This window comes from Pelobates fuscus, chromosome 3 (genome assembly GCF_036172605.1).
Source record: "Pelobates fuscus isolate aPelFus1 chromosome 3, aPelFus1.pri, whole genome shotgun sequence".
Taxonomy (NCBI): domain Eukaryota; kingdom Metazoa; phylum Chordata; class Amphibia; order Anura; family Pelobatidae; genus Pelobates; species Pelobates fuscus.
In genome coordinates this window covers 164,888,262-164,903,135 of record NC_086319.1, presented here as the reverse complement: position 1 = coordinate 164,903,135, position 14,874 = coordinate 164,888,262, and the positions used below count along the sequence as shown (strand labels likewise).

Here is a 14,874-nt window from a genome sequence, read left to right as displayed (position 1 = left end):
ATGCCCATGTGGACAAGTGCTTCTGTTTTTATGGAATGATTAACCATTAACTTCTCTTGCACAGAAAAACCCAAACTAAAGAAATCTACCACCATTGAACATATTGATGAAATCTGCCTGTACTTCATAACAAAGACCTGCAGCTTCAAAGGTGAGATTGTGAGCTTGCTTGTGAGTATGGAATCAAGTCATACAGCTTAATATAAGAGTTAAAACCGGAGTCACACAGCTATATATATATATATATATATATATATATATATATATATGCATAAGATCCAAGTCACACAACTTTTTATATGAATAAGGTTGCCACATTTCTGGAAAAAAATGCCGCCCGTGCTAATTTGCATATTTAATTATATAAATGCGTGACATTACAGGACACGGCGTACATAAAAGAATGAGAACACTTGGAAGGAGAATATTCCCTAAATCTCTAATAAAATACTTAAAATGTTTGTACTTTGTCTGACTGTGTGCATAGCATTGTGTATGTGATGCAGTGGGGGTATATACTGTCTGTATGAGTGTGTGTAGTGGTGTGTGAATAGCAGTGTGTCATTATCTAAATATGTATAACAGTATGTGCATACTGTTGTCTGAGCGTGTGTCAGTGTATGTACTATGAGTGTGTGTCTACTATGTCTGTGTACAGTGAGGGAAAAAACTATTTGATCCCCTGCTGATTTTGAATGTTTGTCCACTGACTACAAAATGATCATTCTATACATTTTAATGGTAGGTGTATTTTAACAGTGAGAGGCAGAATAACAAAAATAAATACAGAAAAATGCTGTCAAAAAAGTTATAAATTGATTTGCAAGTCAATGAGTGAAATAAGTATTTGATCCCCTATCAATCAGCAAGATTTCTGGCTCCCAGGTGTCTTTTATACAGGTAACAAGCTGAGATTAGGAGCACTCTCTTAAAGGGAGTACTCCTAATCTCAGCTTGTTACCTGTATAAAAGACACCTGTCCACAGAATCAATCAATCAGATTCCAAACGTTCAATATCAGCAGGGGATCAAATACTTTTTTCCCTCACTGTATGTTATTGTGTTTATGTCATATATAACAATGCATGCACATACTATTTATAATAGAGATGGATATTCTGGTTCTATTTCTCTCACCATTTTTCCATCTGACTGCTGAATACAAACACACACAGACTGCTGAATACATACAGAGATTGCTGTATACACACACTCACACACACACACACACACACACAGACTTCCAAATGCACACAGATATATACACGTATCTGCTCTCAGGACTCAGATCCTGCTGCCATACTTCCATCTCCTTGACCTATAGCTACAGCTCCTCCCACTTCTCCTATGCAGACTCTATTAGTGAGAGGGCAGGGACATGCTGCGACAGCTCTCTCCACACACCCACACACTGGTGCCCGGTACAGATATTGCAAAACATTGTCCTCACAAAAAATACCGGCAATTGTATTGTCGGTATTTTTGCAATACCGGCAACGACCACACAGCATCAAATACCGGCTGTGCCAGTAAAATACTGGACAGGTGGCAACCCTAATATGAGTGAGATTCGAGTCACATTACTTTATATGTGCATGAGATGAGTCGCACAGCTTTACATGCGGGGTGAGATTTATCTTACACACCTGTACATGTGCGTGAGGTCTGTGTCACACAAGTTTATGTGTGCATGAGATGAGTCACACAGCTTTATATGTGCATATGGTCTGTATCACACATTTATATGTGCATGAGGTCTGTGTCTGTGTTTGCGTGACATGAGTCACACAGCTTTGTATGTGTGTGAAGTCTGACACACTAAGATGTATATGTACATGGGATCTAATTCACACAGATTTTTTTTATGTGAATTAGCACTTCACTTTCAGAGGTTTATATTTGATTTAGATGCTCATTAATATAGCATAAGGCTCCACTGATACAGTTGTGACTCGCACCCCTTTTTGCAGTCTGGATATGAGATGTGAGATATTATGTGTTACAATCATAAACACCCATTGGAAAGTGCTATTATCATTAATATGTTCCTCCTCTCACTATTTTCATAATTTTAGAACTCTGGGCATTAATATGCAATTCATTATTATTATTATGTATTTATGTACATATAGTTAATTTAGTTTTTTTTATGTATTACAGACAGGTGTGTTCGGAATCATTACCATCTCCCTTACAGATGGCAGGTGTTTACCAATGACAGCTGGAAAGATTTTGATACGATGGAAGATATTGAGAAAGCGTACTGTGATCCTAACAGCAGGTATTTATTCTTATGGATTAAGCAGTAACTATTCCAATAATGTCTCCTCTCAGGCGGGCTAAAACAAACCCCAGATCTCATGGAGTTTGTATATATCGGGACCAGTGCAAAGTAAGAACCAATCTATGTTGAGCCTATGATTACGTCCTTCCTTGGCCAGTGTCTCCATACAAAATATATAATGTATGCTCGTTTTAATTTGAAGAGAGGGTAATCACATATGACAATAGAGAGAGGGAAAATATGACTAGATAATGGTTAGCCCATTTATGAAGAGATGGGAGGAGTCATGTGGCTTAGACAAATAGCATGTTGTACTGACAGTGTGGTTTATGCGGGATGTATTCCAGCATAGAATGTTGGCCTGTTTACCAGGTTCTGAAGAGCCTTGCTGTTACTAACTGTATAGAACATTCAATTTAGGAACTGTTTCACATTAAATGAGAATCACCGGCTGCCCACTGCTGGCCTACTGTGCTGCTGAGACCAATGCCTATGTTTCAGCTGAGCAGTGATGGTGGCTGTGATTGGCTAAAGAGAGTTGGTTGACCACTCTCAATATCACAGCTCCCCACTGCTGGTATGAATTGGTATGACTAAGGCAAGATGTAATCTCTGCCTTAAGCATACTTCTAGTATAGGTTGGTTTGTGCTCAGCCAAGGACCCATGTTCATTGTTACATTTTTATGGATTTACACTAAAAGAAGGGAAAGCGCCAGTAGAATCCAGGCAGTATAACCACTACAAAAAGATGAAATGGTTATAGTTCATAGAGTGTTCCTTTAACCCCTTAAACCGGAGGGCGTACTATTACGCCCTATTCTAAGCAGCTCTAAACGCCACAGGGCGTAATAGTACGCCCTCCGTTTTTTTTCTTACTTACCCGGTCTCCGGCGATCTCACGCCAGCGATCGTGGTTGGGGAGACTCACATGGGATCCCAGGGAGTCCCCCGCGGCAGATCCTGCCTCCTCCGGCCCCCCCGGCCATGTGAGAGTGAGGTCCTTGCGAGGACCTCACAATCACATGGCCGGGTTAGCTGACTGCTGCATTACCAGCAGGGGGACTGCCTGTAATGACAGTTAGTCCCCCTGCTGGCTGGAAATCAAATAAAATTAAATTAAAATCAGTGTAAAAAATATAAATAATATACTTAGATCATATATATATATATATATATATATATATATATATATAATATATATACTATAATATATATATATGATCTAAGTATATATATATATATATATACATACACACACATACACTGTCTAGGTGTATGTTACTATTAATATATATATATATATATATATTAATATCAAATTACACATAGACTGATACTGATTAAATATAAATATAATATAATATAAAAAAAATATGTAAATACGTTAAAAAATAAAATTAAAAAAATTATTAAAAATAAATAATTAAAAAATATATAGATGTGTGTTATTTCGTTCTAACTGTATTGTGATATTAATATATATATATATATATATATCAAAATACACGTAGAACGAAATAATATATATATATACATAAATATATACGTATATATCACTATATATATATATATATATATATATATATATATATATATATATATATTGTAGCAGTACTTACCCTCTCCAGGGGCCGGCCGGGGTCCTCTCTTCTCGCCGCGCGCGGTCCTGCTCCTGCACGAGCCGCGCGCGGCTCAGCCAACGATAAGATCAGTCAGGCAGGCAGTGACCGCGAGAAGCGGTCACGTGTCCCGCCCGACACTAAGAGCACGCCGCGCGTCTCGGGCGCGCTCTTAAAGGGACAGTGGGAGACTAAATTAGAATCAGTCTCCCATTGGCCCCTGTCATGCCACGTTCCCCATACACTCACGTTTTGGGGGCGTGGATATGACAGGGGCCAATCAAAGTGAACATTAGGGTATTTATACTCACCTGTTTCCTTTGCTCCTTGCCCTATCGTGGTTTCTGTCCAGTTCCCTTTAGTGCTTGTATCGTTCAGTTGGTTTTTTGGTGCTTGACCTTGGCTTTGTTCCTGACTCCGCTCTCTCTTTATCCTTGCTTGCTTATCCGCTGTTTTGTCCTCTGTGTACCAGTCCTCGGCTTGTTCTACGTTACGCTGTCGCTCAGTTCCCTTGACCTCGGCTTGTTCTAGACTCTGTCTTTCTTATTCTCGTCCTAGTCCGGCCATTCTAAGGTCCGGTAAGACGAACCCTGGTTTCTTGTCTCTTGACTATCTGAACTATTCCTGCGTGTTGGGGTATATTACCGTGACATTACGATAGGGACATGGACCCCGCAGGTTTAGGACAACAGATGGCCACTCATGAGGCTAGATTCGCAGAACAGGATCACCGTATGGATCAAATGGCTCAAGCCATCCAGACACTGTTATCCAGATCAGATCCGGTACCTGTACCTGCGCCTCCTGTAAACCCTATACCAGACACAGCTAATATGCCTAATGCTTCAGCACATCTAACCCCGCCACCTAGGTATGGAGGGGACGCTAAGACATGTAGGGGATTCCTTAATCAAGTGGAATTCCACTTTGAAATGTACCCACGTTCATTTCCCACTGATAGATCTAAGGTGGGTTTTCTTATGCACCAGCTTACGGATAAGGCACTAGAATGGGCAAATCCTATTTGGGAGGCTAATGGGCCTATGGTACACGACTTCAATAGCTTCCTCACAGCGTTTCGTAGAACATTTGACACGACTAAAAGGTCAAAAAATGCCGCATGGGCATTAATGAGAATAAAGCAAGGATCTAAATCTGTAGCCGATTATGCTATTCAGTTCCGTACCCTTGCCTCACAGGTAGATTGGACTAATAATGGGCTTACTACTGCGTTTATGGAAGGTCTGTCTGAAACTATGTTGGATGAGGTAGCAGCTAAGGACCTCCCTGTACCCCTGGAGGACCTGATTGACTATCTTATCGATATAGATAACAGGATCCGTGACAGGTTATATACCAGGTCCAGAAATAGACGCTTTGTTCCCGTTAACTCACCTAGAGCTGAGACTCCCGAGGGATCTAAAGGGTCAGAGGAGGAACCTATGCAGTTAGGGGTTGCCAAACTTACTGACGCTGAAAAGCTTTATAGGAGAAAGGAGGGACTTTGTCTTTATTGTGGTAGGAGGGGTCATATGAGACAAGAATGTCCCGTGCGTCCGGGAAACTATCGCACCTAAGACCGTATAGAGGACTGGCCTTGGGTGTGACATCACAGTCCTCACATTTGCCTCTTAATAAATTACTTCTCCCTGTTTCCCTGCACCTTGGTAGTAACTGCATAGTAGGGAATATACTAGCCCTGGTTGATTCCGGAGCGGCCGAAAACTTTATTGATTCCAGTTTTGTCAAGGAGAATAACATACCCACCAGAGAGAAGGAGACACCCTTGGCCGTTGAGGCCATAGATGGTAGACCATTGTGCTCTCCAGTTATCACACATGAAACTGTTCCACTACATATGTCTACAGGGGTGTTACACTCTGAGACCATTCGGTTTCAGATCATTACTTCTCCTTCCTCTCACCTCGTGTTAGGGTATCCTTGGTTGCGTACTCATAATCCCACCATTGATTGGGAGTCAGGACAAATAGTTTCTTGGAGTGATTCTTGCCAAGAGTCTTGTATTGTTAAAATCACCCCTTTGAATTCTACTAATATTCCTCCTGTGCCTACGGTCATACCCCCTCAGTACCTGTCTCTTAAATCTGTTTTTGATAAAAGGGAGGCTGAAAAATTGCCACCTCACAGGCCTTACGACTGTGCTATTAATTTACTACCTGGTACGATGCCTCCCAAAGGGAGAATATATCCTTTATCTCCTCAGGAGAATCTGGTTATGGAGGAATATATTAAGGATTCTTTAGAGAAGGGATTTATAAGAAGATCCTCTTCCCCGGCAGGGGCTGGTTTCTTCTTTGTATCTAATAAAGATGGCGAATTAAGGCCTTGTATTGACTATAGGGGCCTAAATAAAATCACCGTCAAAAATGCGTACCCCATACCTTTGATCACAGAACTATTTGATAGGCTTAAACAGGCCACAGTTTTTACTAAATTGGACCTTAGGGGTGCTTACAATCTCATACGTATCAAAAAGGATCACGAATGGAAGACCGCATTCAATACCAGGAGTGGCCACTACGAATATACTGTGATGCCCTTTGGCCTTTGTAACGCCCCAGCAGTTTTTCAAGAATTTATTAATGATGTCCTACGTCAATATATACATACATTCGTTATAGTATACTTGGACGACATATTAATTTATTCTACTGATTTACAGACTCATCACATGCATGTTAAATTAGTGTTGAGAACTCTTCTGGTTAACGGTCTCTATTGCAAACTCGAAAAATGTTCATTTGATCAATCTGAAGTCCAATTCTTGGGTTACCGTATATACTCGAGTATAAGCCGAGTTTTTCAGCCCATTTTTTGGGCTGAAAAACCCCAACTCGGCTTATACTCGAGTCAAGGTCTGTATTATGGCAATTTGCATTGCCATAATACAGACCGGGGGAGAGGGGGGCTGGCAGAGCTGTACTTACCTGTTCTGCAGCTCCTGTCAGCTCTCTCCTCCTCTGCGCCGTCCGTTCAGCACCTCGGTCAGCTCCCAGTGTAAGTCTCGCGAGAGCCGCGGCTCTCGCGAGACTTACAGTGTGAGCTGATAGAAGGAGCTGCACGGACGGCGCAGAGGAGGAGAGAGCTGACAGGAGCTGCAGAACAGGTAAGTACAGCTCTGCCAGCCCCCCTCTCCCCCCCACTGAACTGCCACTGGACCACCAGGGAAGGAGAGCCCCCCTCCCTGCCATGTATCAAGCAGGGAGGGGGGACGAAAAAAAAATAAAATAAGAAATAATAATAAAAAAAAAAAATAATATTAATAAAAAAAATAATTAAAAAAAAAAGGGGGTATAAGGACCACTGTGGGAGGGGGGGGGGTATAAGGACCACTATGGGAGGGAGGGGGTGGGATAAGGACCACTATGGGAGGGAGAGGGGGTATAAGGACCACTATGGGAGGGAGGGGGGGTATAAGGACCGCTATGGGAGGGAGGGGGGGGGATAAGGACCACTATTGGAGGGAGGGGGTGGGATAAGGACCACTATGGGAGGGAGGGGGGTATAAGGACCGCTATGGGAGGGAGGGGGGGGATAAGGACCACTATGGGAGGGAGGGGGGGATAAGGACCACTATGGGAGGGAGGGGGGGGATAAGGACCACTATGGGAGGGAAGGGGGGGATAAGGACCACTATGGGAGGGAGGGGGGGGATAAGGACCACTAGGGGAGGGAGGGGGGGATAAGGACCACTAGGGGAGGGGAGGGGGAAGTAGTGACCACTAGGGGAGGGGTGAGTCAGGACCACTGGGGGAGGGGGGTGAAGGAACACGGGGGTGGGGAGGTAAGGACCACTGAGGGAGGAGGAGGGGAGGTCAGGACATATGGGGGGGGCAAATATCCTTGCACCGGCCCTGCACACACTGCATTCATACACACACTGCATTCATACACACACTGCATTCATACACACACTGCACTCATACACACACACTGCACTCATACACACACACTGCACTCACACACACTGCATTCATACACACACACACTGCATTCATACACACACTGCATTCATACACACGCTGCACTCATACACACGCTGCACTCATACACACACACGCTGCACTCATACAGACACTGCACTCATACACACACGCTGCACTCATACGCACACACTGCATTCATTATACACACACTGTAAATAAATATTCAATTAATATATTTTTTTTAGGATCTAATTTTATTTAGAAATTTACCAGTAGCTGCTGCATTTCCCACCCTAGTCTTATACTCGAGTCAATAAGTTTTCCCAGTTTTTTTGGGAAAAATTAGGGGCCTCGGCTTATATTCGGGTCGGCTTATACTCGAGTATATACGGTATATAATCTCTGCCAAGGGTTTTCGTATGGATCCCAAGAAACTTTCTGCCATTATGGAATGGCCTCTACCTCAGGGTTTGAAAGCCATTCAGCGTTTTCTGGGGTTCTCAAATTATTATAGGCGTTTTATTAAAGGGTTTTCTGCCATTGTAGCACCTATAACCAGAATGACCAAGAAGGATGGTAATACTCATGTCTGGAAACCAGAAGCACTCGAGGCCTTTGAATTCCTGAAGGCTTCATTTGCCTCTGCTCCTATTTTACAGCATCCTGTCCCTTCACTGCCCTTTATTCTTGAAGTTGATGCTTCTGAGATTGGGGTAGGTGCTATCTTGTCTCAAAGAGATTCACCTGAAAAGCCGTTACACCCTTGTGGCTTCTTTTCCAGACAGATGTCCAAAGCAGAGAAGAATTATGATGTAGGCAATCGTGAACTCCTTGCTATCATTTTGGCGCTCAAGGAATGGAGACATCTGCTAGAGGGTACTAGGGATCCCATCCTCATTTTAACAGATCACAAAAACCTCTCCTATCTCAGTGAAGCAAAAAGATTGTCTTCTAGGCAGGCCAGGTGGTCTCTGTTTTTGTCTCGTTTTAATTACATAATCACATACAGACCAGGTGATCGTAATACTAAAGCTGACGCTCTGTCCAGACAATTCGAGACTACTGACAAACTCGAGATCGATGTTACCCCTGTCATTCCGCCTGACAGAATAATAGCTACTACTGTTCTTTCTATTTCGTCTTCCCTCTTACAAGCTATTAAGGCTAAACAAAACTTGGCTCCTGGGGAGAGGCCTGCTGATAAGCTATTCGTTGATATACCGGAGAGACGAGACATCTTGTCATTATATCATGACACTAGAACTGCTGGACACCCTGGTATTTCTAAGACATTCTCAGCAGTTTCTAGATATTTCTGGTGGGCTTCCTTACGCAAGGACGTCACCGATTACGTTAATGCCTGTAGTACTTGTGCCAGTATGAAGTCCTCCCACAGAGTTCCTTGTGGGTTGTTGCATCCGTTGCCCATACCCGAGAGGCCGTGGTCCAATCTATCCATGGATTTTATTGTTGAATTACCTCCCTCTAATGGTAAAACTGTCATTCTGATGATTGTGGATCGTTTTTCTAAGATGGCTCATTTTGTGTCTCTTGTCAAATTGCCATCATCCAAGGAACTTGCCTCTATCTTTGCCAGGGAGGTGTTTCGGTTGCATGGTATTCCCACTTCGATCGTGTCCGATAGGGGTAGCCAGTTTATCTCCAGATTCTGGAAAACGTTTTGTACAGAGATGGGTATCTCCCTCTCGTTTTCTTCCGCTTACCACCCCCAGTCTAATGGAGCTGCTGAACGTGCCAACCAATCTCTAGAGCAGTATCTTCGTTGTTTCGTGTCCCACCATCAGAACAATTGGGCTGACCTTCTTCCTTGGGCTGAGTTTGCTCGTAATAATGCTGCTCATGAATCCTCCGGTAACAGCCCTTTTTACGTTGTTTATGGCCGGCATCCCGTGGTTCTTCCAGCTGCGTTCTCCTTGCAGGGCATGCCAGCTCTGGATGAACATTTGGCTAGTCTACGTAATACTTGGGAGCAGGTTCAGTGTTCTTTGGTGGCTTCCGCTGCTCGCCAGAAGGTTCAGGCAGACAAACATCGCAGGGCGGCTCCATCCTATGCTGTGGGGGACCGGGTTTGGCTTTCTACTCGCAATATTCGTCTTCGTGTGCCTTCTATGAAGTTGGCCCCTCGTTTTATTGGTCCTTTTCGTATCTTGCATGTGGTTAATCCTGTCTCGTATGCATTGGATCTTCCTAGGAATCTACGCATTCCTAACGTGTTTCATACCTCCTTGTTAAAACCCCTCCTGTGCAACCGTTATACTCGGCATGTCCCTCCTCCTCCTCCGGTTTCTGTGGAGGGCCATGAGGAATTTGAAGTGGCGGCTATAATTGACTCTCGTTTTCTTCGGGGTCGCCTCCAATATCTGGTACATTGTAAGGGCTATGGGTCTGAGGAACGCAGTTGGATTTCCGCTGGCGCTGTTCACGCTCCTCGCCTTGTGCGTTCTTTCCACGCTCGTTTTCCTGCCAGGCCTGCTCCTCCCCGCCCGGTGGGCGTGTCTTCAGGGGGGGGGTACTGTAGCAGTACTTACCTTCTCCAGGGGCCGGCCGGGGTCCTCTCTTCTCGCTGCGCGCGGTCCTGCTCCTGCACGAGCCGCGCGCGGCTCAGCCAACGATAAGATCAGTCAGGCAGGCAGTGACCGCGAGAAGCGGTCACGTGTCCCGCCCGACACTACGAGCACGCCGCGCGTCTCGGGCGCGCTCTTAAAGGGACAGTGGGAGACTAAATTAGAATCAGTCTCCCATTGGCCCCTGTCATGCCACGTTCCCCATACACTCACGTTTTGGGGGCGTGGATATGACAGGGGCCAATCAAAGTGAACATTAGGGTATTCATACTCACCTGTTTCCTTTGCTCCTTGCCCTATCGTGGTTTCTGTCCAGTTCCCTTTAGTGCTTGTATCGTTCAGTTGGTTTTTTGGTGCTTGACCTTGGCTTTGTTCCTGACTCCGCTCTCTCTTTATCCTTGCTTGCTTATCCGCTGTTTTGTCCTCTGTGTACCAGTCCTCGGCTTGTTCTACGTTACGCTGTCGCTCAGTTCCCTTGACCTCGGCTTGTTCTAGACTCTGTCTTTCTTATTCTCGTCCTAGTCCGGCCATTCTAAGGTCCGGTAAGACGAACCCTGGTTTCTTGTCTCTTGACTATCTGAACTATTCCTGCGTGTTGGGGTATATTACCGTGACATATATTTATACACCTATATATATAAATAAAAATATTTTAAAAAAATTATGTATATATATATACATATAGAATACCTTGTAGGAAAGCACTCACAGGACTTGATATGGTTCAAAAATAGTGCTTCTTTATTGCAGAAAAAATTTGTCAAAAAAAAGTGTCAACGTTTCAGTCCCATCTGGACTTTTATCAAGAGGTTAGCGTTAATATTTGTTTGTGTGTGAAAAATGCAAAAAAATCCAATTTTCCCAGTGTTTGTGACCAAATGGCTACTAAAAAAGACTGGACATACCCCATTTGCAATACCTCGGGTTGTCTACTATTGCAAATGGTATGCCATTATGGGTGTAAATTTAATTCCTGGGCTACTATACAGTCTCAAAGGCAACGTAACCAATCTGGCAAATTAAAATTTCAAATGTAACGTGCTATATTTGACCCTGTAACTTCCCAAAACACCATAAAACCCGTACATAGGGGGTACTGTTTTACACGTGAGACTTTGCTGAATACAAATATGTGTAATTTTTTTTTTTAACTTGTACTTTATTTAATGATAGAAAATAATTTCACAGTTTGAATCATGACAATATACCCATTTACACAAGGAGATTATGAATATTATATTTAGATATTAAAAAAAAAAAAAAAGATTTGCTTACACAATATAATATAGTTGAGTCTGGTTTAGTCTAGTTTTTTTTTTTTTTGTTTTTTTTAAATTCTTTATTTTGGTGTGCGCATGAAATAACATTACGCCTTGGTGTGCCACAACAGCGACATCAAGGTACATCAATGAACAGTTAGTTGCATTACATGTTGTGGCAATCGATTGTCAGGCACATTTTTTTTTTTAGGTTGCAGATAACAAAATTGCAGCGGTTTAGGTTCTTAAGTAGCGTATACATTTGGGAGTTCAGTGCAACTTTAAAATATAACTGTAAACTAATAGAAAACATCAATGCTATTATAGAGAGAGCTCGATAGTTAATCACTTCATACATCTTTAGGTTAACTCGTGTAGTCACATACTTGTTCAATGTGTCTAAACAGTAATATAACAGGCTTATCAGACATGTCAGGAGCATATAAGAAAGTATCCTTTAGTGACTGCAGTAAGTAGGTTAGCATAAAGTGTGTTTAGTCTGGGTGATGCTATGCAGCTCTCACGTACAGGGTAGGTATTAACGTGTCTAGCTGTGTTTCCTGCGAGTTGTGCTAAGCCTGTTGTGATTGCGTCACTGTCAGCCTTGTGAGCTGCGATTGAGACCCCCTGTGATCCCCTGCATTAGCAAGCCTAAAAACGTGAGACCAACAAGTAAAGAGAGAATGTTTGTCATCAAATAAAATACAGTACTTGTGAAAGTCCAGACCGGGTGGACACTGTGCCTGGCGGTATGTCTCAGCCACTACCGGTTCAGCCGATGCCCTGCTGGGGGCGAGTGCTTTCTCCCAGTGTTGTTTGTACTTGCCATCTCTCCTGTGTGTGGGAGCTCTGGGCCCCTGTGCTTTGCGGAGGTGTGTTTGCCTGCGGGTGTAATGCCCCTTTGGCTGGATGTTGCACGGACTTCTCCTGTGTTGGGCTGGGGCTGCGCTGCCTGTGCCATCTTGATGTGGTCCACTCCTCGGATCTTGCACCTTTCCGGGTCTCCTGTCCGGCTGGGCTTGTCTTGCCCTTCTGGGGCTTAGTTCGCTGATTAGGGTGCCGTGGGAGTTTCCTTTTTGGCTTCTGTTGAATCCCTGGTCCCGATTTGCGTGGGTGTAGTCTCGGGAGTGCACCCCGGTGGAGCTTAGCTTTCGTGGGTGCAAGTTTTGGAGGGGGTTTTGTGCCATGCTGCTGGATGCCTCGTGGTGAGGTGTTTGGCCCGTCAGCTGTTGGAGCTGTGTTCGCCTGGGGTTGTAAGTGAGCCTTCATCCGCTGCCAAAAGGCGGTGAATATTGCGTTTAGTCGGCATTCTATGTTCAGCCAGGCAGGTTGTGGACAGGCTGTGTGGGTAGTGTCTGCCATTTTGGGGAGCTTTATGGAGGCAAGGTCCGAGCTTGTCATGATGGCCTTTGTTCCACCGCTTTGCAGGGGTAATGTGTGGGGGTAGACCGGGATGACCCCCACCGGTCCAGAGGGGGGGGGGGGGGGAATAGGGGTTCAGAGCACGGAGCTTGGTCGGTCGTGGCAGTGGGAGAGCGGACGTCTCTCCTGTGCCCGCCATTTTGCTAGGCCGCACCTTCATGTCGGGTATTTGGGGTCGCTTGTTTAGTATCCTCGTGTGTCCCTTAATGTCCCCACACTCTGGGTGGCTGTTAAGGCCCGATTAGTTGCCGTTTTTGGCGTGGTCCATCTGTTTTTTTGCCGCGTTTTGCAGGGGCTGCTATGATGAGCGTCTTCCTCGCTCCGCGGTCAGGCCCCACCCCCCCCCCAAATATGTGTATTTTATTGCAGTAAAAGCAAACAGTATTATGACATTGACAGTTAAAATGTCATGTAGAACTAAAAAAATAACATAATTTCCTATTTTCTCCCATTTTTTTTTCATATTAAATTATGTTTCATAGCTAAATATTTGATATTAAATGAAAGCCCTGTTTCCCCTGAATAAAATGATATATAATAAGGGGGGGTGCATTTAATATGAAAGAGGTGAATTACGGTTGGACAGACATGTAGCGCAAATGCCAGGTTTTGTTTACGTTTTGTTTTCTTCACAACGTGTACATTTGGCTCATTCCTTAAGGGGTTAAGGACAAGATTGTTTTGGTAACTTAGACAATCAGGCAATGGGCTGACTTAGAGAAAAATCAGGTCATGAGAGGGAATATATATATATAACGTATAAAAATGGTTGAAGTTGTATTTGAAGTGTGACAAAGGGTTGGATTTAGTGGGACACAGGCTACATTTTTATCCCCTGTAATATATATCATCTTCAGAAATCGTAATCCAACATGTCTTTACCAGTTTCTTAAATGGCTTCTTGTAGAGTACCTTTGGCACACCTGGATTTCAGCACCATGACTTACAATTCATATAAGATTCGGCGTCTTTCCACTCCATCTGCTGTATCAAAACCGCCACATTTCATCCTCACCACAGAATGGCTTTGGTACTGGAAGGATGAATACAAAATATGGAATGAGTATGGCGCACAGGTAAAGAGATTAAAATACAGATTGAAGGCTGATTTCTATTATACAGACAGAGCGATATATAATAAGACACACTGATACAAAAGGAGACAATCTCTATTCCGTCCAGCCTGGACATCAATAATAGGCACAAAGTTCTAATTCGCTCGGGTTAACATAAACTTTGAAAATAATTTACTCATGTTAAATATGGTGACATAACTACATATGTATCTCCAGGGGAGTGACATTTTTCAAATTCAATTGTGGGATTAATGTCCACTTATAGTGGTTGCACCAATATTTGATTAAGATAATCTAGTTTGTTTTTTAAAATTTATTAAATTTTTTTATGGAAAGAAGTGAAATGAAATGGGGGTATGTTAGGTACTGCTAATTGTATTGATATAACACAATGGGAAGACTGAGGGGTCAGCACAGCTAAACTCAATTCAAGAGTAGAATTGGAAAAGTTAAAAGATAAAATTGTTGAATAATTATTTATTCAGAACAAAATACACATCATATTGTGTTATATATATATACTTATAAACAAAAAAAAAGGAAAATACAGGAGCAAAACCCCTATAGAGGAGTAACCATATATAAAACGTAACTTTTATTTAAATCTCATAAAACTGTCAATATAATTGTAGTTGAAATTGTGAAAGGTCACTACAATAAGAGACTAAATATAGTGTTAAT

General features: G+C 43.2%; 1 protein-coding gene across 1 annotated transcript in view; it reads left to right on the top strand.

Annotated features, from left to right (window-relative positions):
* Positions 1–14,874, top strand: part of LOC134602599 (protein mono-ADP-ribosyltransferase PARP12-like) — a 64,309-nt gene that overhangs the window by 30,691 nt on the left and 18,744 nt on the right. The window contains exons 4-6 of the mRNA XM_063447627.1: positions 65–151; positions 2,161–2,281; positions 14,025–14,193. Coding sequence (XP_063303697.1) covers positions 65–151; positions 2,161–2,281; positions 14,025–14,193 — 377 coding nt within the window. The remainder of the gene's footprint in view (positions 1–64; positions 152–2,160; positions 2,282–14,024; positions 14,194–14,874) is intronic.